The sequence below is a fragment of the Bos mutus genome, chromosome 28, assembly GCF_027580195.1.
Source record: "Bos mutus isolate GX-2022 chromosome 28, NWIPB_WYAK_1.1, whole genome shotgun sequence".
NCBI lineage: Eukaryota > Metazoa > Chordata > Mammalia > Artiodactyla > Bovidae > Bos > Bos mutus.
The window spans coordinates 323,009-348,137 of NC_091644.1; the positions used below are offsets into that span (position 1 = coordinate 323,009).

A 25,129-nucleotide genomic window follows, 5' to 3' on the forward strand; every position below is an offset into this window, starting at 1 on the left:
GTGTGCACTCGAAAGAAAGTGTTCCATTATAGTGTGGACTGTTCTATAGTTGTCGGTTAGGTTAAGTTTGTCCATTTCTTGTTTAGACTTCTGTACCTTAACTAATTTTTAAAATTACCTTGTCAAATAATTACCAGGAGAGTTTTTCTTGTTGTTGTTGTCCAGAACAACTTTATTGAGACATAATTCGTAAACCATACAAGTCACTAGTACCCTCCAGGCCCCTTTATCCCTGCTCCAGCCTTTAGTAACCACTAATCTTCTTTAGGGGCTTCCCAGGTGGTGCTAGTGGTAAAGAACTTGGCTGCCAATGCAGGAGACATAAGAGACACAGGTCCGATCCCTGGGTTGGGAAGATCCCCTGGAGGAGGGCATGGCAACCCACTCCAATATTCTTGCCTGGAGAATCCCATGGATAGAGGAGCCTTGCGGGCTACAGTCTATAGGGCTGCAAAGAGTCAGACATGACTGAAGTGACTTAGCATGCAGTCTTCTTTAGGTCTCTGGATTTCCCTATTCTGGACTTTCATATGGATGGAATAATATAATATGTGGACTTTCGTGACTGGCTTCCTGCACTTAGCGTAATGTTTTCAAGGTCCATCCACAATGTAGCATATATGCGTATGTCATTCTTTTTATGGCTGAATAAGGTTCCATTATATGAATGTATCACATTTTGTTTATCCATTCATCTCTTAAAGGATATTTGGGTTTTCACTTTTGACTATTGTGAATAATGCTTCTGTAAACACTCATGTGCAAGTTTCTGAGTGGATGTATGTTTTCATTTCTCTTGGGTGTGTAGCTATGAGTGGGATTGCCAGATCTTCTGATAACTTTATGTTTAATAACTTGGGGAATTGTAGATTGTTTTCCAAAACAGTTGCACCATTTTAATGTTCCACAAGCAGTGGCTAAGAGCTCCAATTTCTCCACACCCTCACCAATACTCGTTATTATTTATCTTTTTGGTTAAATCCATCCTGGGAGGTGTGAAGTGTTATGTCATTGTGGTTTTGGTTTGTGTTTTCCTGATGAGTAAAGATGTTGAGCATCTTTTCTTGTGCCTATTGGACATCTGTATATCTTCTTTAGAGAAATGTCTAGATCCTTTGCCCATTTTTTGACTGAATTGTCCTTTTATTATTGAGTTGTAAGAATTTTTATGTACTCCAGACACAAGTTCTTTATCAGATATATGATCTGCAAATATTTACTCCCACTCCTTGAGCTGCCCTTTTACTGTCTTGATGGTGTCCTTTGAAAAACAAAAGTTTTTGTTTTTGATGACATCCAAAATTTTGATGACATCCAAATCGTATATATGTTTTTTGCTGTTTATGCGTTTGGTGTCATATCTAAGAAACCACTGTCTAATTTAAGATTATGAAGATTTATGCCTATATCTATATTTTCAAATTTGTTAATACAGAATAGTATATGATATTCTCTTTTATTTATTTATTTGGTTTTGTCTGTGCTGGGTCTTTGTTCCTGCTGCCAGCTTTCTCTAGTTGCAGAGAGTGAGGGCTCCTCTTTGTTGTGGTTGGCAGGCTCTCGATGTGGTGGTTTCTTTTTTTGCAGAGCACAGGCTCCAGGGTGTGCAGGTTTCAGTCACTGTGGTACAGGGGCTTAATTGCTCCATGGCATGCAGAATCTTCTGGGTCAGGGATCAAACCCATGTCCCCCACGTTGGCAGGCGAATTCTCGTTTACTGTACCACGAGGGAAGTCCCTGATACTCTCTTTTAATCAGTTCATGTTTTACACTCTCTTTTTTATTCCTAATTCTATATATATATTATATATATACACATAATATATATATATAAACATGTATATGTTTATATATATGTTTTAACTTAATTTAAGCATGCTGGGTGATTTCCTATCATATTAAATTTTTTCAAAGAACAAATGTTTGGTGGTATTTATAATATATATGTCATATATTCACTAATATTAGTTTTTTTCTTTGGTAATTATTTTTCTTTTTATTTTCTTTTATTAATGTCTTAGATTGAGAACTTGGTTTATTCATGTCTCATCTTTTTTTTTTTTTTAAAAAGAAAGCCTTAAAAATTTCTCACTGTAAAATATTTAAACATATAGACAAAAATAATAAGTAGTGTAATATGTACTTACGGACCCATATTACTAACGGTTAACATGGTGCCTTCTTTGTTTAAAAACAAATTCTTTATTTGGCTGTGCCGGGTCTTAGTTGCAGCCTGTGACATAAATTTAGTTCCCTGAACAGGAGTCAGACCCGACCTTCTACCCTGGGAGTGCAGAGTCTTAGCTACAGGACCACCAGGGAAGTCCTCCCTTCTGCGTTTTTATCACAGTGTGAAGTGCACTTTAATATCTTTCTAAAATTTCACTCCTCATCACTCTCCCGATATGCAAGCCTATTATAAATACAAAATGTACCATCCTTATATCTTTTCTGTACTTTAATATATATTTTGTAAGCAGTATGTTGCTTAATCATTATATGAATGACATTATACTATATGCAGTCTGAATTTAATTTATTGGTTCTGCATTTTTTAAAGAGATATGTCTGTGTTGTTCAAACCTATTTATTTTTCTTGCTATGGAGTACTGCATTATAAAAACATACCAAAATGTATTTATCTGTTTCCCTTTACTGGTCATTTATGTTGTTTCTGATTTTTAATATTTTGGACAGTGTTTCCATGAACCTTCTATTTCAGGTTTTTCTGGGCGCATGTGTACTTGGAAGTGCTTTGTAATAATGTGTAGCATTTTTAACGTTACTAAATATTTGCCGAATATCATCAAAATGATTGTATCAGTACCTTCTACCATCAGCAATTTATAAGAATTATTGTTGTTCCATATCCTTTCCAACAAGCAGACTTTTCCATCAGACATTTTTATTCTTTCCAGTCTTGTAGGAGTGAAATGGTTGTATTTTTTCATCATCATACACTCACAGTAAAATTGATGGTGGTTTCACTCCTTGGTGAAACAGTAAACCTTATTGTTTTATTGTGTGACAAACTGGAAGGCTACATAAACCATTTCTGCTGCATACTGAAGTATGATGGCTGTCCTGAGGAAAAGCAGGATGTGATTTTTTGAGTTATATGCTGAACTAGCCTCCTTTGTCATGGAATGCCATTTTTATTTGAAAGAAGACTGACAAACGATGTCTTTTTTCAAACTTGGATATTTGAAAATTAATAAGATGACTCTGTCACGTCAAAGAAAACAACTGATAAAATTTAAGGCAGTGATAAAATTCCAGCTTTCAAGCAAAAATTAGAATTTTTGGAAAACTTATATCAGCCACAATGAGCTTATTGGATTTCCAATACGTAGAGGCTTTTCTTTGAGGTTTGAAGTGATGTTAACAGACATGATTTTATGATATTGTAAAATAAAATGGGTCCACATTTGGAAGATCTGCTCGACTCCATGGACCAGTATTTTCCAAAGGAACATTGAGAAAAGTTGCTAAATCACGCATGAGTGAAAGATCCTTTCAAAGTTCAACATAAACCAATGGATTTTAATTTTATTTTACTTAGAAATTTTAATTTTTAATTTTGAGGTAACCTTAGACTTACAGAAGAGTTGCAAAGTTGTTCAGAGAATTTCCCTTATACGCTGCATCTAGCTTCCACTAATGTTTACATCTTATGTCACCGTGATACATTGACCAAAACTAGGAGATTAACATGACCTATGAATTTTAATAGGACAAAGTACAATAAATTCACTGATATTGTTTCAGGTTTCACATCACAACAAACATTTAAGAAACTACCACTTTAGTTTTGGTGTGGTATAATAAAAGATTATCTATAATATCTGAAAAGGCATGGATTTTTCTCTTTTCTTCTCTTTCCTATTATGTATCTGTGTGAAGTCAATTTTTTTTCATATGCTTCAACTAAAATTATGTATTACAGCAGAGTCCAGCTGCTTTCTATTAAGCTGGACATTCAAAGGATTTGCAAAAATGGAAAATGAAGCCACTCTCCCAATTAAATATTTGTTATTTTAGAATATATAGCTATTTTTTATAAAAGTGCTGTATATGTTATTATGTAATGGATTTGCTATTATTTTATCTTTTTTTGATCATGCCCTGCAGCATGTGGGATCTTAGTTCCTGACCAGGGATTGAATCCCTGCTCCCGGCAGTGGAAGCACAGAGTTTTAACCACTGGACACTAAGGGAGTCCTGATATGTTATTATTTTCAATAAATATATATTACAATTTTCTGTTTTAATTTTGAATATGGTAAATATTGATAGGTATAATCCACATAAACAAAAATTCTTTGAGATGCTCAATATTTTTAAAGAATATAAAGGGGTCTTGAGAGCAAGTTATTTGACAATAGTTGCTTGAAATGATACATAGTATGTAATGAGTTGACTTTTCTACAATGCATCTAGACTAGTTCTATCTATACACCATTCTTAGAGAACTGAGAAAAAAGTCACCATTCAAATTATGTTTTCTAGGGCTTATTTCTCACAGGACTCTAGTAAAGAAAGATTGTTCTAGACATTAATAAGTCAATACATGTAAAATATGTTGAACCATGAATAGCAGATAAGCCTTCAGTATATGTTAACTGTTACTATTGCTTTTATTAATTGGTGCAGTTATTTGACAGTTGTGCATACTCAAGTATCTTCTCTCAGTTGGTTGCTGATTTTTAATTGTCTTTGTGGTATTTTTTTGTGTGAGAAAATTTTTAAGCTTTAATCTGTATTCAAATACATCAACGTTGTCTCTTATATTCTTTTTATGTCTCATAGAAGAAATTCTTTCCTTCCCCAAAGTAATAATGATATGCTTTTATATTTTCCTCTAAAGGTTTCTAAGTGTTCCCTTTCACAGACTCATGAAATCACCTTTGTCAAGGTCGTTGGTGACCTCCATGTTGTTGAATCCAGCGGTCAATTCGGCCTTCATCCTGTTGACCCATCAGTAGCCTTTGACACAGTTGACCTGTCTTTAATCCCCGAAATGCTTTCTCCCCTTGGTTTCTGTGATACTGGGCTCTTTTTGTTGTCCTCCTGCCTCACAGGCTTTTTTGTCCTCATCTCCTTGGGGGTCCTTCTCCTGTCTATATGTTGGAATGTGCTGGACTTCTGTCCTTCCACCTCTTCTAGTTCCTTCCTATACCCACCCTTTATCTGCTCTCATCCAGTCTTACGGCTTTAAATATCTATCCAGTGATGCCTATAAAAAAATATATTTTAGTTCTAGTCTCTCCTCTGAACTCTTTTATTCAATTGCCTGTAGGATGTCTAACAGACATCTCAAACCAAGCTATTTCTTTCATGTTATTCCTTTCAGTAACACCACCTTTCATTCCGTTACTTAAGTGGAAACATTGGAGGTTTCTCGTTCTCTCTCTTTCACAACTCATATCCCAAATTTAAGCAAATATTGCTCTTTCCTCCAGAATATATCTTAAATCTTAACCACTTTATACTGCTTCCACCAGGATCATCTTAGTCCAAGAAACGATTATCTAGCCCCTGGACTGTTTCAGACGCTCACTGTCCTACCGGGTGTGCTTGTTCCCTGCTTCCCACATAACGGGGAGAGCGAGCATTTTGAACTATCCATGAGATTATGTCGCCTTCCCCACTTTCCACTTGTCATGACTTCCCATCCCACTTAGAACAAAATCCACAGTCCTTACCCGCGAGGGTCGCTGAATGAACTGAAGCTGATGCTTCTCCAACTGCATTTGCGATTTCCCTTCTTGCTCCCTCTGCTTGCAGCCATTGTAACCTCCTCGCTGCCCCTTGAGCTTGCCGAGCGCATCACCAGCACGTGACTTGAATCCTCCTCTGGCCCCTGTCTCACCTGGAGAACTTTGACTCCCCTCTACCTTGTAGGAGTCACAGTCCTGGTGACCACCATTTCCTTCAGGACCCACGTGGGAGCTGAGGCTTCCACCCTGCAGACTGCTTCACATCTGTTTAGTATTGAGTCCATGGAGGTATCTCTTGTATTCCTATACATTTGTTCTTGTTATTTTGGTTCTATATTGTTATGTGTTTGGACAAGAGAGATGTTTTCTTAAACTTTTTTTTTTTAATTTTAACTTTTATTATTTTGGCTGCACCACGTGGTTTGAAGGATCTGAGTTCCCAGACCAGGGATTAAATCTGGGCCCTCGGCAGTGAAAGGGCAGAGTCCTCACTATTGGACAGTGAGGGAATGTGTGGAGAAGGAAGTTTTATCTTCACTGGGACAGCAAAAAGAAAAGGCTTTAAACCTATAATTTTTCTTTCGAGCTTACTGTTACTTGTACTCATATATATATTTTTTTGCTACAACTTTTCCCCTTGATAATGTATAATTTCAGTTTTAATTTGCCCTAAGATCCATGAATTCTCTAGGAGTATTTTCTTGATGCCTATTTCCCCTCATTGATTTCTAAATTTTGTGTCATTATTAGAGAATATGGCCTATAACATTTTTCTCACAAATTGCAAGATCAGAAGAATAAAAGTATATTCTTAAACTTTAAGGGGTAAAGTTCTATAGTTGTTAAGTAAAATTTATTGACTATATTATTCAAAAACTTTATATTATCAATTTTTAAAATCTATTTGGCTTGCCAGCTTCTGAAATAAATATTGTAGAACTCTCCACTATGGATATATATACATTTTCAAATTCTCTTTGAGTTGTTAGGAGTTTTTGTTTTATGTAGTTGTCTGCTATGTTGTCTGTTGTATAAAGTTTTATGACTGTTACAGCTTCTTTGTGGGTTGCATCTTTTATTATCACATAATATTCTTTGCCTTGTCTGACATGTTTGTCCTTGAATTTGCTTTGTCTGACATTGGTACTTCTGCTTTCTTTTTGCTTGCCTTTGCACGGCCTATTGCTGACTATTTTTAACCTTTTTCTTTTTTACGTGTGTGTTATATTTAAACAGTACAGAATTGGATTTTTTTTTTTTTTTTTTGCTTCAGAGAAGCACGGATTCATTATTACTTGCAGCCAGTAAGGAGAATACTTGGCCTTTCCGAAAGCAGTGTCTGGATTTTACTTTTTATTTACATCTGACAGTCTCAGATTTTTAATGGAGAAATTAATTCTGTTCCCCTTTTTGTGTTAAAGAGTATACTTAGGGTTTAGGGCTTCTGTGTTATTTTTCATTGTTCTCTGTATCAGTTAGGAATGTGCTCGGCTGTAAGTGACAGAATGCACCATTAATAGTTGTCTGATTAAAGAAATCTTTCATATTTGTATTGCCACATTTCATTTAATAATTAAAGAACTTTATTTCTTGGAGTTCCTCATTTTCCCTAAATGATAAGAAGTCTGGAGGTGTACTGCAGTGGCTCGATTAGTTTAGCTTCTCAGTCAGATCGGCAAGGCCTCATCTCCTCTCACATTTCTGCTTACTCATCTCTGGCATGTGGCTTTCTTCCTCATGGCTGAAAAAGTCCTCCAGCAGCTCCTGACATCACTTCTTCATTCCAGACAGGAAGAAGGAGGGGAGGTAAATGAGCAAAGAGTGAACACATTTCTCCTAAGAAGTCTTCACCTTTTGTTTAGAACAAGAAAGCCTTTCGCTGGGACATCTGCCCACATCTTCTTGGTCAAAAGTGGGGATGACTGGTCACTTCTAGGTCGACTACTTGCCAATGAGAACAATATTACATGATGGGTTTAGACCAGTTTCATTTGTCCTTTGAGACTGGAGTAGAAACTTGCCTTTCCTGAAATGCAGGGATCTCTGTTACTTCCCAAATTGGGGTTTTTAGCAAGGGAGGAAGGTGGCTGGGATGGATGGTGAGGAGGTAACTGATAGCATTTGCTATGATAGCTACTCATTTTCTGTTGTTTTGTCTTTTCCTTTTAAGTATTTTTCCAGGATTGACAAACCTGTTATCATGCACCTTTGCCCACAGCTAATTTGGAAGGTCTGCAATTCTGTAGTAGTTGCTTCCTTGCTTCTATCAGTCATAATTAAACTTACATTCCTCTAGTACTGCATTGCTTTTAACATAGTAAAAAGATAGCGATGCCTTTATATATCAGCCAGGGGAGTTAATGCTGCCGTCTGCAATAGATACATGCTGAAATTTCAGTAAGTTATAATGGAGGTCTAGTTCTGATTACGTCACAGCTTGACGTGGATTGGGTAGCTGTGGCATGGCTCGCCTTCGAACACTGACTCATGGATCAGGCCTGTTTTCTCTCCACCATCTTGGAGTCGTCAATTTCCTGCTGGGTGGGTGGGAAAGAGAATGTGGAAAAAGGCACGCTGACTGCAAACAGCCTTAGCCCGAAAGTGGCACAGGTTACTTCCCCTGATGTTTCATAGACTAGAATTCAGTCACGTGGCCCCACGGAATTGAAGGGGACCTGAGAAAAGTCACCTGCTGGGCTCAGGGAGAGGAGGTGGCGTGCTGGGCATAGTGCAGTCACTGTCACAAACTGTCATTCCAGTCATCCATGCATTTGTTTTTCTCTGCATAGATACACTCACTGCCTCCTTAACGGGGGTGCCTGCAAGTCTCACCTGGTCACTGCATCAGCCCAAAGTCCACAGTCTACATGTGTACGGCATTAGGCCCTCTAAGGTCCTGATGTGGCTCAAAAGACATGTCATCCTCACACCCTTGAGACATGATACACAGTGGGGGGAGCAGGGTCAGAATGTCCACTGTGGAAAAGGCGGGAGTATTAGCCCTACTTAGTCACTAGTCTATAGCATCATGAGGTCCTCCAGGTCAGACTCTGTGAGGACCCCCTGCGCTGGCAGTGAAGGGATGACCTTGAATGGACACTGACTGTACTCTGGAGGCTCCTCCTTGTTCATTATTCCCCTAGGCTGCATCCGAAGTGAATACAGAGGATCTCATCCTCCTTGGACCATATAGATATAGACTTTGAAACCTGCCTCCTGGTCATCGAGGTTGGGTGCCCAAGGGTTGTTTAAGTCATTAAGTCCAGACTCAGAGACTTAGTAGGCTTCTTATCTCTTTGCTTCCATGTGCCAGGAGCAACAGCTAAGATTCTTCTCTGGACGTATTTCAAAAATTGCGTTTTCCTTTGCGTCTTTATCCCACACCTCTACTTTTCAACTGAAGGTCATCTGCATTTAGGCTCTTTGAAAAATAAGTGTGAAAGACTGCACCCTTCGTGTCTTGTTTTAGCCTGGTTCCTCTCAGGAGCACAGACAAGGTTGGGAGACAATCACACAAGAGTTTATTCAGGAAACACCTGTGAGAGAAAAAGGGCCGGGAGCTGGAGGAGGCTGGGAGAGCCATCGCGCTGTAGTCAGTGCAGGCATGACCTTGAGTGAAAGAGAGGGGAGGGAAGGTTGGGTGGAGGCGTTCCAGGCTGTCCAGGGAAGGTTTGTTACAGCCTCTGAGGAGTTGCCCTTCACAGGAGTCTCATGTCTCCCAGGAACCAGCCTGCCATGCTCAGCTGAAGGCTGGGAGCATGACCTTGGGCTCAATTCTTTCTGTTTCTTAAACACTTAAAAAAAAATTAAAAAAAATTTTGGCTGCACCACCCAGCATGTGGGATCTTAGTTCCCTGACCAGGGACTGAACCCGTACTCCCTGCAGTGGAGTCCCAACCACTGGATTGCCAGGGACGTCTCCTCAATTCTTTCTTGAACTCATTTCTTTCCCCTAACATCTTGCCAAACACAGCACCTAGAAACTAATGCATACTCCTAGTGCTGTGTTTTCCAACCTCCTTTCTTAAGAGAGACAAGTTCAGAAGGCATGAGGGTCTTTGTTTTAAGTTACAGTGTCTGACAGCTTTACCAGATGCTTCGTTCCTGCATCACATGAATCTTCAGCCAACCAGCCTGCTAAACACCACTACTAAAGCACTGACAGTCAGTTGATATTCTTGTTGCAGCCTGTACCCCACTTTGGGGTCAGATCTCCATTTTAGTCATGGTTATCAGTGGAATCTATTAGAACAGGCAGACTGAAAAATCTCAGTGACTTAATCCAACACAAATTTATTTCTTGCTCAGGTTATGGGCTGATGTGGGTCAGGGAGATACAGGGGCCGGCTGCTTCCTCTTGCAACACCACCATCTCCAATTCTTTGCTTCCAGTCAACAGACAGGGGACATGATAGACAGAGATGAGAAATGAGAGAGAGAGAAGACTCAGAAGATGCTTGACTCCAAAGTGCCTTGGCTTGTATGAAAGTGTTAGTTGCTCAGTATTGTCCAACTCTTTGCAACTCCATGAACTGTAGCCTACCAGGCTCCTTTGTCCATGGAATTCTCCAGGTAAGAATACTGGAGTGGGTAGCCATTCCCTTCTCCAGGGGATCTTTCCCATCCAGGGATCAAAGTCAGGTCTCCTGCATTGCAAGCAGCTTCCTTACCGTCTGAGCCACCAGGGAAGCTTTGGCTTGGAAGTGACACAAGTCTTCCTTCAGTGAGTCACCTGATGTCCGCTCTGCTGAAGATCTCAGGTCTCTGGGCTTGGACACCAGTTCCAGCCCTGAACACCTGCTCCAGCAGGCTGACGTGGCTGCCATATTGCTCCCTAGAGGGAATGGGAGGGGGAGATGGCTGTGGAACAGGTCAATCTCTGTCTGGCATCCTCTTTGCAGATGACAAGGTTTTGTATGGTGATGTGATGGTTGTGCACCCCTGGTCAACCCAGGTCATTCCTCACTCATTACAACTCTGACCTTTTTTTTTCCCTTCCTTCTCCTTCTTCCTCCTGTTGTGAGGCAGCGAGTGACAAGCACATCCAGTGGCTGCTGGGGGCAGATGGCGAGGTCTGGGTCTGGATCATGGGAGAAGGTCCTGGTGACAAGCCCTATGAAGAGATCTCTGAGGAGCTGATTGCAGAGAGAGCGAGGCTGCAGGCGCAGCGGGAAGCCGAGGAACTCTGGTGAGAGGTGCCAGCGGGTGTTGTGGTGGGGAGAGGGTGCTGGTGCCTGAACACGGAGGCTTGGGGTGGGCTCAAATTAAGGATAATAGATTATGGGTGGGAAGGAGAAGCCAGTGCCAGGCAGCTGGCAGGCTGTTTGGAGCTGTGCTAAGATTAGGTGGCCGAAGAACTAGTCTTACATCAGGTAGAGCTTGTGGTCCAAGTCCCAGTTCCACTCATTAGTGGGGAGGTGATTCGAGGCCTCAGTTTTCTACACCTATGGTTTGGGGACCACAACACCTTTTTAATATAGTTGGATTTATTGAGATAATACATTTGATATTCTTTCGCCTCTTCCCTCACTGAGTTGTCCCTAGGACAGCAGGGCAATTTGAATATCACTCTTAAAGTCTGCTTGTTCCTCTTTGTGTTACCTCTGTTTTTCACACAAGATGGACACTGAAGCCTCTGCTGATACTGGGAGGGTCAGACTTCTTTCATAAACAACTTACAACGTATTTGTTGCTAAACTTGGAAGTTTGTATGAGGTCGGTGCCAACACTTTTCCCACAAGTTTTAATCACGGTGTTTTTGTTGTTGCTGTTTTTGACTACACTGGGTCTTCCGTCCTGTATGCAAGCTTTCTCTACTTGCAGCGAGAGGACTTCTCATTGTGGTGGCTTCTTTTGTTGCAGAATGCAGGCTCTAGAGCCCAGGCTCCAGAGAAGGCAAGGGTCTTTGGGGTCGCACAGAGTTGGACACGACTGAAGTGACTTAGCAGCAGCAGCAGCAGAGCCCAGGCTCAGTAGTTGTGGCGCACGGGCTTAGCTGCCCCTCGCATGTGGGATCTGTCTGGACCAGGGATTGAACCCCGGTACCCTGCATTGACAGGCAGATTCCCAACCACTGGACCACCAGGGAAGTCCAATGACAATGTTCTAAATAATAAAATTGTGACATAGATTCATGTTGAGATTTGACAGAAAACAGCAAAATTCTGTAAAGCAATTATCCTTCAATAAAAAATTAATTAATTAAAAAAATTGTGACATATGACCAATATTGAAAACTATAAAGAATTAATTAAAGAACAACTCAATACCCATCACCTAGGATAAGCATGATGAGGATTAGGGCAATACCTGCTCTGTAAAGTGCTGTATTCACACCTTGATAAATTGATTACTGTAGATCCACAGCATTATTCAAGGTACCTGTATAGTATCCCATTACATGAGGAACTCAACTTATTGATCCTGTTGAGGGACATTTGTGCTGTTTGCCCTTTTTTTTAATGTTATAAAAATCCTCTGATGTGCATCTCCCTACACCTTTGTAAACTCAAGCAAGAAATGGGATTCCTGAGTTTTGTTTTTTTTTTTTTCCTGGCTTCCAAAGCAGTTCTGCTGATTTACATTCCTGTACAGGAGAGGAACGGTTTTTTCCCCACCTTTGCCAACATTTGTGAACCTCAGACACTTGCCATTCTGATAGACCAAGAATGACTGGGCATGGCTTTTATTTGAAATTCTGTCGGCATGTGGTCCCTTCTTTTCCCATGCCTCCTGATATCTGCTGTTCTCTTGAAAGGAAACAGAAGGAGGCAGAGATCACCAAAAAGTTCCGGGATGCTCTGGCCAATGAGAAAGCCCGGATCCTGGCAGAGAAGTGGAAGGTGGAGATGGAGGACCGAAAGGCTGCCAAAGTCCTGGAGGAGCGCATCCATGAGGAATTCAAGGTGGGCCAGTGCCTGGGTGTCGGTGTGAGGCCACCTGTTGCAACCCCCAGGCTGATCTCTGGTTGGACCAGTCCTTGGCCAACCACTCTATGCTTTAGAGCACTCTCATAGTGCTTTATGAGAATAGAAATCAGACGTGTCTGAGTAGGAAGGAACTTGATATACCATCTTGGCTAATTCACTTCTCCTTGTACAGATGAGGAAATTGAGGGCCAGATAGGGAAGAGACTGTGTGTAGTGGTGATTGGTTTGGGGACAGAGCCAGGATCAGAACTCAGCCCTCTGCATCCCAAACCAAGGGTCCTGAAGTGGGGCCTGAAAAGAGCTGAGTCTGTGGTCAGACCAGCCTGGGATCCAGTTCCAACTCTATTGCTCACTGTTGTGTGACCTTGGGAAGCTTGCTGAACTTCTCTGAGCTTCTTGTTTGTAATATTCGTAATAACAACAATCTCCTTGAGATTTTTGGAGGATTCAAGGAGATGAAAAATGTAAATTTTTCTGCCCAGCACAGGACATTGTTTGTAAGTTTGCATATCTGTTCATTCTGAGACTCAGAGTTTGGAGCTGGTAAAGGAGCTTTACAGTCCTGTAGCAAGAAGCTTAAGTTTCCTGAAAAAAAGCTTAGGTTAATATTTTTTCTTCTGGTTCCTATTTTGAGATTTTTTTTTTTTTGGCTATGTAGGAATAATATATTTCTCAGGGGGTAGAAAACTCAGAAAATACTCTAAATAAAAAGGGAAAAAAAAAACAAGAATCATGCTGAATCTCAGCAGTTGTATATTTTTGTGAATTGTATATTAATGGCATTTGCCCATTTTTGAATTTTTAAAAACGTTCCCCCTATAATGATTAGCTAAAGGGGACATTGGCCATTTAATATCATTTCTGTTGTAGATATTTTTTTCTCAGTGTTGTTGTTGCGGTTTTCTTAATTTTGGTTATAGTGGTTCATGATGTACAGAAGGTTAAAATTTTTATTAGCCAATTATATGAATCTTGTTCTCTATTAGTTGTTTTATGCGTAGAAAGACCATCATCACAAGCTTATAAAAATACTAATCTACATTGCTTTGTATGTCTTTCCAGATCTCATTTCTTTGTACTCAATTTTCCTTCACTTTGCTGTGTGGTATGATATATGGCTCTCACTTTATTTTATTCCAAATGGCTAGCCCATTATGCTAACATCATTCACTATGTAAATCATCCTCTCTCCTCTCATTGGATTTCCTGCCTTGATTCTTACTTCTTACTTACTTTTGGATCCTTTTGTGGATTTTTCTTCTTTGACTGATTATTCCTGAGCCAGATGTAATTGTTTAATTGTATGTAACCTTAACATAAATTTTACCATCTATTAAAGTTAGAGTGTATCATTATTCTTCATTTCTAAAATGTCCTTGGCTAATCTCATCCATTTTTTCCCCATTAGAGCTACTTTTGAATTATATTCTCAGTATCCTCTTCTCCCCTAATATCCAAAAAAATCTGTGTGGTGGTTTTCATTGAATTGCATCAATACCATTGCTGTATTTGTGGAAGATGAACATTTTTTATAATATTAAATCATTAAATCTTACTCAGGAATGTGATAAGTTCTTCCTTTTATCCAAAGTTTCTTTTTTTATCTTTGATATAGTTTTTTTTTTTCCTAAATACCTATAAATGCACTGGCCACCCAATCCCAAACATTCTCAGTGACATATGTTCTTGTGGGCTTCTTTTTTTTTGGGACTTGGGTAAAATTTATTGTTTTCTTTAAGTGCTCTATGTTTCTTCTCTTTTAAATTTTATGTTTAATATTTTTATTGTTATTGTGATTGTGCTCATTACTTTTAAACCTACTGCAACTTCTATATATTTGCATTGTTATTGGTCTCCTTATTTAACTTTCCCATGAGTTGCCCTTTTTCTCTAGGAGATTCTTTTGCATTTTTAAGTGAAGGAATATGTACTCTCAAGACACTTCGTTAAAAAAAAATTCAAACTTGGAGAAAAGTGGAAAGAAAAACGACATGAGTACTCAGATATTAATATTATCCACCTACATTTACCGATTATTAATATTTTGCCTCGATTTCATGCTCTTTGCTCTTCTCTTTCTCCGTCCACACATGCATACCCACAGGCGCACACACGGTCACATAGACATACTTGTACTTTTTTGTCGCTGTCAAACACTTTGAGAGAAAACTGCAGACATAGTGCTTTCTAACCCAGGAGTTGGCAAACTATTTTCTGTACAGGAGCAGATAGTCAGTATTTTAGACTCTGTGGGTCATGCTGTCTCTGACACAACTGCTCACTAGGACATCATGGCACAAAAGCAGCCACAGACAACATGTAGACAAAAGAGTGAGACTGTGGTCCAACAAGATTTTCAAATAATGCCTGTCATTGGCCTGGGAGCTTCCCGATCAAACCTAATCCTTCAGTGTGCGTCTCCCACAAAGAAGGACATTTCCTGTCATAGCCACAAGAATCATTGTCACACTGATTGAAATTAACCATGTAATTCCATAGTAGTGACTCAAATCCCATCCACACTGGAGAGATGCTTAGTTTGTATTGCTGGATTTTGCATAGGAGCCTGGTGGGCCACCGTCCATAGGGTCGCAAAAGAGTCCAACGTGACTTTGCAACTAAACAATAACAATTTAAGTCTGCTGGGGAAGAAAACCAGTACTTTTCACATGTCTCCAGCAGTGAGCATCGCCTGTTCCAATCCCTAGCCTCCCTCCTCCCCAGAGGTGGGCTGAGTCCCAGATGCCGGGAGGGTAGCTTGGCGGACCTGGAGTCTTGGGGCTCGGTTCCCAGCAGAGATTCTCTGATGTCTCCTTGAGGACCTCAGTGATTGAGGGGTAGAAATTGTATGCTGGCTCTGTGTTGGGGTTTATGGAGGAATCAGTAAAGCCATATGTTCACTGAGGAACCCAAATGCAGGCTTTTGTGTTATTTCCAAAGGTTATCGTTATTGTGTGGTTTTTTTTTGTATGTGTTTTTTCTGTGTGAACACATATAAATGTGTTATATGTGTTTAATATACATAGTAAGTATGTCTGCTCTGAGGAGCCTCAGAAGTGCAAGTAGCATCTTTGAGGCCTTGGAAGGCTCATTAAGGAACATCAGATCAGACGTTGGGGCTGGATGGTCCTTGTTAATGAGCTGAGATATTTTCTGTCAGTGCGTCCGTACTTAGTTGCTAAATCATATCCGACTCTGCTACACGCCTGTAGCCCGCCAGGCTCCTCTGTCCGTGGAATTCTCCAGGCAAGAATACTGGAGTGGGTTGCCATTTCCTTCTCCAGGGAATCTTCCCCACCCAGGGATAGAACCCGTGTCGCCAGCATCTCCTGCCTTGGCAGGCAGATTTGTTACCACTGAGCCACCTGGGAGCCCCATTTTCTGGCAGAGCTGTCTGTAAATGAACTACCCTTTTATTGTGACAGGCTCTCCATCACAGGAAGTGGTTATGTGTAGGCTGAAACAGTATCTGAGAAGGTTTCAGTGGTGGATTAAATATGCCTGGCAGCAAATACTTGGCCTCTCCTTCCTTTGAGAGGAGGAGTCTGGTTCCCCACCACTGAGCCTCTGTGACCTTGTGGCTAGCCTTGGTCTGTAGGGTGCAGTAGAAATGACTGTGTGTAAATTCCGAGGATGGACAAGAGCAGATTGCACCCTCTGGCAAGGCTCACTTTTGGAAGCTGCCTCACAAGAAGCCTTCCTGCCCTAGGTTCCCAGGCTATCTGCAAGGACACCCAGGCTAGCTAAAGAGAGGCTGTGTGAAGGAGCACCTAGGCACCACACACGCGAGTGAAGCCTTTGTGGTTCTTCCAGTCAGTGACCTCAGCCAAGTACTCGACCATGACTGACATAATGTGCAGCCGAAAGGCCACCCAGCCAAGCCTGGCCCGAACTAGTATCTTCAGAATCTCAAGCACATAAAACGTTTGTGTTTTAAGCCACTAGATTTTGCTGATAGCTTGTTGTTATAATACTTAGCAATAGATAACTGCAACAGCTTTGCCAAAGGGATTTACGCAACGGGTTAGAGATTGGTTAGATAATTTTTATTGTGTCTTCCTACATCAAGATGCTAACATAATACGAATCTTGCATGCAGCAATGCACCGATAACATTCATCTAATTTAATACTTTTTCCCCTGAGACCAGAAGTGGAGGTTGTTTGGAGGAGGGTGGTGGTGGTAGTAATAAACTCCCTGTTCTCAAAGAGCTTACCAGGTGCCAGGGAAGAGAGAATTCTGAGCAGCCACTCAGCCCCAACCACGACCGGAGGCACCTTAGAGGGCAGAGGTCCTTCCAGAAACCCTGCACAAAGACAGAAAATGGAAAGGAGATAAATGGGGTGAGAAATGATCTGCTGGGGGAGAGAAAAAAGCACATGATGGGTGGAGGCAGACAAAAATCTGGAAAGACTGGCTGTGAGGCCCTTGAATGCTATGCCAAGGAGGTGGACTATTTTCTGTGGGCAAAGCAGACCTGCGTGTATTCAGAGGGCCATGTTTGATCACGTCTTACGAGGAAAACTGGTGATGTGATTCAAGTGATGAGCATTTAGGGTGCTGCTGCTGCTGCTGCTAAGTCGCTTCAGTCGTGTCCGACTCTGTGTGACCCCAGAGACGGCAGCCCACCAGGCTCCCCCGTCCCTGGGATTCTCCAGGCAAGAACACTGGAGTGGCTTGCCATTTCCTCCTCCAATGCATGAAAGTGAAAAGTGAAAGTGACGTCGCTCAGTCGTGTCTGACTCTTCGAGACCCCATGGACTGCAGCCTACAAGGCTCCTCCATCCATGGGATTTTCCAGGCAAGAGTACTGGAGTGGGGTGCCATTGCCTTCTGAGGGGGAGCCAATTAGGAGATCTTTGCAATGGTCAAAGTGGGAAATGATGAGGGTCTGGACAGAGTCTGGGACTATGAAGAGATAAAGGGGATGGACAAAGAAACGCTGGTGGTGAAATCAACAATCAGTTAGATGTTGGTATGTGGCGCTAGTGGTAAAGAACCCATCTGCCAATGCAGGAGGCCTAAGAGGCATTACTGACTCAATGGACGTGTGTTTGAGTTGACTCCCAGAGTAGGTGATGGACAGGGAGGCCTGACGTGCTGCAGTCCATGGGGTTGCAGAGTCAGACATGACTGAGAGACTGAACTGAAGAGACTTAGGTTTGATCCCAGGGTCAGGAAGATCCTCTGGAGGAGGGCATGGCAACTCACTCCAGTTTTCTTGCCTGGGAAGTCCCATGGACAGAGGAGCCTGGAGGGAGGGCAGAGGAGCCTACACTCTGTGGAATCGCTAAGAGTTGGACATGACTGAAGCGACTTAGCACATGAAGGAAAGCAGAGAGCAAGGCGTCTGAGCCCCAGTTGGAGGGATGGCTAGATGGCACCAGCCTTTTGCATGGGGATCTGGGAAGGAGGTTCAGGCTTGGAGGAGAGAGAATGTGCTTGGAATGGTCATGCTGAGGTTGGTGTTTGTTGCTTTTGTTTTTCCACCCAGGACAGAGAAGAGTGGGGAATGGAGGAGAGGAGAGAACCTGTATGAGAAACCTGGTGGTTGAGGGAGTTTGCCTGGGGAGCCTGGTCATAGGAAATTCATAAAATAGGAGGCATACTCCCAGAACCTTCTGTAGGGTTAAAGACAGAATTTAAAAATAAGAGCTACAGATAGCTAGAAAACTGTTTTTGTTTTTGTTTTTTTTTTTAAAAAAAAACAACATTCTGTTGTGGCTGACACTGTGCTTTGTCACTCAGTCATGTCTGACTCTTTGCGACCCCATGGACTGTAGCCCACCGGGCTCCTCTATCCATGGAGATTCTCCAGGCAAGAACACTGGAGTGGGTAGCCTATCCCTTCTCCAGGGGAACTTCCTGACCCAGGAATCAAACCGGGGTCTCCTGCATTGCAGGCAGATTCTTTACCAGCTGAGTTGCTGGCACTATTTGAATGCAGTTTACGTGCATACAGAAGTTTTTTTTTTTTTTTTTTTAGTAAAAAGGTCGTGGAGCCAGATAAAATTTGCATTTTCCCCCGTTTTTTTTTTTTTAAACTCCTCAGACTGCTTTTGGGTGCTTCTCTCTCTGCTTCCACCCCCAGCACATGGGCAGCAGAGCTCCTGCTCTGCCCCTCACCCTCGAGGCCTGTGCCCTCCCTTCCCAGCCTGTAAGCCTCCTGCCCCATCCTGCCTCCTCCGGGTTTCCGTGATGGGGAACAGACTCGGCGCAGCCAAGTTCTCCTTTCATTTCCCTCTGTTTTCTACTCCAAGCCATTCTCTTTCTGTTCTTTTTCCTTTAAGGCTGGAGTTCATTTTGGCCACCTCACGACACGCTCTGCAACCATGCTATCGCTGCTTTAATTTCTCTCGAACATTTGTAGACTTTCTCTGAATTTCTCTTGGACAAGGCTGGCATCAGCGAGACACAGCATGGGGCGGTTTACCCTTTCCTCATCACAGATCATCACAAACGCTCTCTTCATCAATTCATTAAGTCACCCGCTCTTCTGGTCAATGTTTATGGAACAGCTACTATCTGCCTGGCCCTGTGCGGGGTACTGGTGATAGAAAAATGAACGACACGGGCCTGGCCCTGTCCTTTGGGAGCATGTTGTCCTACAAGACACGATGGTATCACTGGGCCAGGCCAAAACCAAAAAGGACTGTGCCTTCCAGAAAAAGCATATGTCTTCGTGACATTTTCCACTGGGGTGAGATGGACTGCGCGTCTGTGGGCTCCTGTGGTGTGCTGTTACTCATGTGTTATCAGGAGAAGGGGGACTGGATCAGCTGGACAGCTCAGAGGGCTTTGGGCTTGCCAGAAAAAGGCAATCGACTCCTAAGGTGGAAGGCAAGTGTTTGCCTACCTGCCTTTTGGCTGTATTGGCCTTTCGCTGCGAACCCAAAGAAAGATGGCCTTCAGTGATCACAGATGGGCCAAAGGATTCTGAAAGTAGCAACAGTGAGAGTTTCCAGGCAATTTCAGCTGTAAAGGTTGAGCATTTTTGCAAAACCAGGGTGAGGATGATGCCATACTCTTTATTTGTGGTGGAAAATGTCTTCTTTTATCAATTCATTTCTGTGAAGAGCTTACCTTTGCCACAGTAAGTGACCGGTCATGTTCCTTTGAGGTGGAGCTTGATGCAGGTTTCTGGCTCTCTTTTAAAAGTATTTCTTTGTTTCTTTCTTTACTTATTTGATCTTTAGTTATGGCATGGGGACTGTTAGTTGTGGCACGTGAAATCTAATTCTGTGACCAAGGACGGAACCCAGTCCCCCTGCTTGGGAGCACAGAGTCCCAGCCACTGGACCGCCAGGGAAGTCCTTGGTTTCTGGTGGTGTCCCATTCTCAGGAGAAAAGAACTGAGTGCACTGTGGAACTGCCATCCATCCATCTATCTGTCTATTTATTGGTAGTAAATTTTCCTCCATCTTTATTGAGGTGTGATTGACAAATCAAAATTGTATGAGAGGAGAAGGCAATGACACCCCACTCCAGTACTCTTGCCTGGAAAATCCCATGGACGGAGGGGCCTGGTGGGCTGCAGTCCATGGGGTCGCTAGGAGTCAGACACGACTGAGCGACTTCACTTTATTTTTTCACTTTCATGCATTGGAGAAGGAAATGGCAACCCACTCCAGTGTTCTTGCCTGGAGAATCCCAGGGACGGGGGAGCCTGGTTCGCTGCTGTCTATGGGGTCGCACAGAGTCGGACACGACTGAAGCGACTTAACAGCAGCAGCAGCAGTAAGGTGTACAACGTGACATTATGATATACATGTACATTATGAAATGGTGACACAATCAAGCTGACTAACATATCCATTACCTCACCTACTCTTTTTGTGTGATGAGAGCACTAGTTTGATGAAACCCATGTCCATTAAATACAGTGTTCATTTATAGTCCTCTTGCTGTATGATAGATCTCCAGAATTTTTGCTTTCTATATAACTGAAGCTTTGTGCCTTTTCGCCACACAGCTAAAGTATCTATAGATAGATTTTTAAAAGTAGTATATGTGTATATACAGCGAAATATTATTCAGTCTTAGAAGGAAGTCCTGACATTTGTGACAACGCAGATGAACTTGGAGAACATTATGCTAAGTGAAATAAGCTTGACACAGAAGGCCAAATGCTGCATGATCTTACTTAAATGTGGAGTCTAACAAAGTTGAACTTGTAGAAGCAGGGAGTAGAATGGAAGTCGTGGAGTTGGGATAGGAGTGGGTGGGGAGGGAAGTGGGCACTGCCATTTACCATGCTGCTTCCTGTTGCCACAGCTGGTTGGAGTCGGAACACTGTATTTAATTTGAGGTGGTTGGTCAAATGCCATTTATCTATGGTACACCAGTCATAACCCTTTTCTGGGGGTACTAAGTCTCCTTGTTATGGTAAATTGTGTCCAGTTAAAATACATATGTTGAACTCCCAACCCTAGGGTCTCAGGATGTAACTGTATTTGGACCTAAAGGTCTTTATAGAGGAAATTAAGTTCAAATGAGGTTTTTAGGGCAGGCCCTAAATCAATGGCTTCCCAGGTGGCTCAGATGGTAAAGAATCTACCTGCAGTGCAGGAGATCTGGGTTCGATCCCTAGGTTGGGAAGATCTGGAGAAGGGAATGGCAACCCTCTCTAATATTCTTGCTTTGAGAATTCCATGGACCGAGGAGCCTGGCAGGCTACAGTCCAAGCTAAATCAATATGTTTGTTACCCTTAAAAGAAGAGGAAATTTGGACAGAGACATGGGTGAACACAGAGGAAAGACCATGTGCTGCTTATAAGCCAAGAAGAGAGGGCTCAGAAAGAAATCAACCCTGCTGACACTTTGGTCTTGAACTTCTGGCCTCCAGAACTGTGAGACAATAAATATCTGTTGTTTAAGCCTACCTTCCCCAGTCTATGGTGCTTTGTTATGGCAGCCGGGAAAACTAGTATCCTCACAAGGAAGTAAGACTGGGGGGTTGAAAGCCCTCTGGCTCTGACATGCCTCAACTGTCTGTAATTTCCCTGCGATCACTCCTGTTTGGAAGACTTCTGTGAGTGGACGATAGATCTATAGTCCCTGGTGGAAGCTCTCTTGGTTAGTGCGCAGTGTATTGAGCAATGTGGTGACCACAATCCGATTAAGGATTCCTGGGAGAAGAATGGGAAACCCACTTTGTAAACTGTGATGTGCCATGCCAGTGTGACGCTTCGTTTTTATGCTGCTGAGATGCTAGTGACTGATGAAAGTGAAATACAACTTTGGGGTAAAATTCGATTTTTTCTGTTTTGGAGGCAGACAGACTTTGGTTCCAGTTTTGCATCCGTCATTAACTCTCTGCTCTAGTATTTTGCATCTTAAAGAACAACCAACTCACCCTCCCTTTTCTAGCTTAACCCCACAGCCCCCTCTGGCTGCTGCTTCCTGTCTCTGCTCATTTTTAGAAGGAAATGTCTTGAAAGGAGTTGTTTGTGATCACTTCCTCTCTCTCCCCCATGCTGCCTGGATGGCTGCCCATTCGCTCCACCAGGGCTGCTGTTGACAAGATCTCACATCTCGTGGTCCTGAGACCACGTTCTGCGGTCCCTTGGTGCTTCTCTGTCATCTCTTGTGGTGTCTCAGTAGCCTGCAGCTCGGCTCACCACCCCCCTTTTCTTCTCAGCTTCTCCTGCAGACGTAGCCCCTTCTGGGTTTTTATCTTACCCCTTGGTCTGCCTTCTCAGTCTCACTTTCTGGCTCCAACTCTTTCTCTCAACTTATAAATGGCTCAGTGCCCCCAAGGCATTCTGGGTGTTTTCTCTGATCTACGTTCTTTCTCTAATTGACAACATCAAGTCCGTGGCTGAGAAACATCACCCCCGTGCAGAAGGCCTCTCACTCAGCCTCTGCAGCCTGAGCTTAAGTCCCTGGGCCCCTTAAGCCCCAGGTTTGTGCATCCCCCTACCCACAGCGGGTCTCTTGGATGTCAGATGGCATCTCAGACTCATTAAAGATAGAATTTTGACTTGTTTTCCTTCCAGCTGTAGTGGATAATTCCCTACTCAGACATGCCAAACCCATTTCCAATGCTGGGGCCATTGAGCCTGTGGTTCCCTCTCTCTAGAAGTTTCTTCTCCCTGAGATTCACTCATCAGCCTTCGTATTATTTAGGTCTCAGAGCAGCCCCTTCTCAGAGGATTTCTGGTCACACTGTCTAAAGTAGCTGTCTAGACTCTATCACTTACCCTGTTTTAATTCTCTGTATACTTTATTATATAATATGATATATTGTATAGTGTATTATATAAATATTATATGTAATATGATATATTACATAGTATGATATATAGTACTTCTGATATTCTGATATATTTTTTATTTTACCAGATGAGTGTTTTTCTGTCATTGGAAGGCAAGCTCTGAGAGAGTGAGGCTAAGTGCCTTTTTCACAGCTATGTCCCCAGTGCCTGGAGCAGGCAGAGTCTCGTAGGTGCTCAGTAAGGATTTGGTGAATGACTGGAGAAGCCCCTTAACATCTTTATCCCTTAATTACTAACTCCTAGAGAGTGGGTCATTAGGAATTTGTCTTTTTTTAGAATTTAAAAACATGATTGTTGAATTGGAGAAAAATTCTCAATCTGTGTCATTTCAGAAGCGACAAAATCCTTGTTTGTTTGTTTGTTTGTTTTTTAAACGAGGGGCTCAAAACTCAGTTCCCATCTTCTTTGTTTTTTCTTCTTGATCCATTAAACTATCAGCGGACTGAAAAAATTATAAGCCACAGAAACAGAAAATGAGAGGAGGGGAAGAACAGATGAAAATAATGCCCAAAGAAATTTGGTTTCTGGAAGACAGAGGGAGAGTGATGGGAGGTTAGCGGGCACCTGCAGGAAGGGGCTGGTGGTCCTGAATGAGTTCAGCCCAGAGGCCCCACAGGCTCGAGACTTGGGGACAGCGGGTTCAGTGAAGGATGGCGCTGCGAATGAGGGACTGGGGGCACGTTTCTGCACGGAGCGGCTGGACCCTCAGTTCCCTGCACGCACCTGTCTCTTTAGGCTGCTTCATCCCTCCCTCTGACCGGGAGTGGAAGGGACAACACTGGGGCTCAGTGTATCAGGACAAGTGGGGAGAACAGATGGGGGCGGGTAGGAATCCGGGGGAACAAGCACAGGTTTGAACTCTGAACCGTGGGACCTACAGTCAGGGTTGCCTGTAGGGTATCCAGAACTGGTCACATTGTTTTTTTGGTGGTGTTTTTGTCTATAGCAAGTTAATAATTTGAGCTACATAAACTCAGCCTATTAACTCTATTCTGGTGGCCCAATCTCAGGTGATCCTATTATAAAAATATTCTGTTGGCCAGGAACATTCATCTGCTCACTGGGCTACCCTTCTGGAACCAGGGCTTGGCCACTGGACCTGGGAGTGACTCCATAGTTATGAATCCTGGAGCTCCGTAGAGCACTTGGTTAACCCTTTGCATGGAGGAGAGGGTCAGAGAGTACCCTGAAGGGCTGAATGGGACCTGGTCTGGGTTTGGGGCATCTTACCTGAACCTACATCTGCCCCTGCCTGTCCTGGGGTACCATTTCTGGGAAACTTGCAGGGACAATTTGCAAAAAGGTACCTCAAAGCTTTGGTTTCTCATGAATCATGGGGCTCAGGCTAGGGGTCCTGCTTGCTTGAGTCTAAAGGCTGTCCTACCTGTAGCGTGCCTCCTGTGCAGATTCCTGGGATGTTGGTGGTCAGGCACCACCCAGGTGGACACAGAAGATGTCAAATAATTGCAGAGAAAGAACCTCCAGGTGTTTCCACCTGAGGGTTCTCAGTGGAGTGGCTGATCCCTCATCCAGTCTTCTTAGAGTGAAACCCAAGGAAACCCCGAATACACACTCCGAGTCTCTGTTTCAGATATACTTTTTTTTTTTTTTTTTTTAAGTTTGGCTGCCTTGGGTCTTTAGTTACGACACGTGGTGCTGTGTGGGCTCAGTAGCTGTGGTGTGTGGGCTTAGTTGCTGCAAGGCAAGTGGGATCTTAGTTCCCCAACCAGGAATCAAACATGTGTCCCCTGGATTGCAAGGAGGATTCTTAACCGCTGGACCACCAGGGAAGTCCCTCAGAAACACACCTGCTTTCCTCTTTGAATTGTGAGCAGTCAGGGAACATCAGACATCAGAAGAAAACCTCTGACACAAATGATAGGTACCAAATAAAACAAACTTTAAAGAAAAGAACAAAACAAAACAAAAAAACCCAGAAGAAATAGACCTACATCAGAATATGAGGGAGAAAAATCTCTAAAATCCTCAGAGATGAGTTCTGGCGTTTATGAAACAAGTACAGAATGCCACAAAGCAAAAAGGAACAAGCAAAGAATAAAAGAGGGCTTGGGAATTATAAATGTGCTAGCTGAAATAAAAAATTCAGTGGAAGGTTTGGGGGATAAAGTCAGTGAAATCAACCAGGAAGTAGAACAAAAAGGCAAGAGGCAGGAAGTAGGAGAGAAAGGATAAGGCACTTAGA

At 42.6% G+C, this 25,129-nt stretch overlaps 1 protein-coding gene across 2 annotated transcripts in view; it reads left to right on the forward strand.

The window, feature by feature from the left end:
- Positions 1–25,129, forward strand: part of SH2D4B (SH2 domain containing 4B) — an 82,562-nt gene that overhangs the window by 10,127 nt on the left and 47,306 nt on the right. For both annotated transcript variants that reach the window (XM_070364786.1, XM_005902730.2), the window contains exons 2-3: positions 10,745–10,908; positions 12,478–12,625. In XM_070364786.1, coding sequence (XP_070220887.1) covers positions 10,745–10,908; positions 12,478–12,625 — 312 coding nt within the window. The remainder of the gene's footprint in view (positions 1–10,744; positions 10,909–12,477; positions 12,626–25,129) is intronic.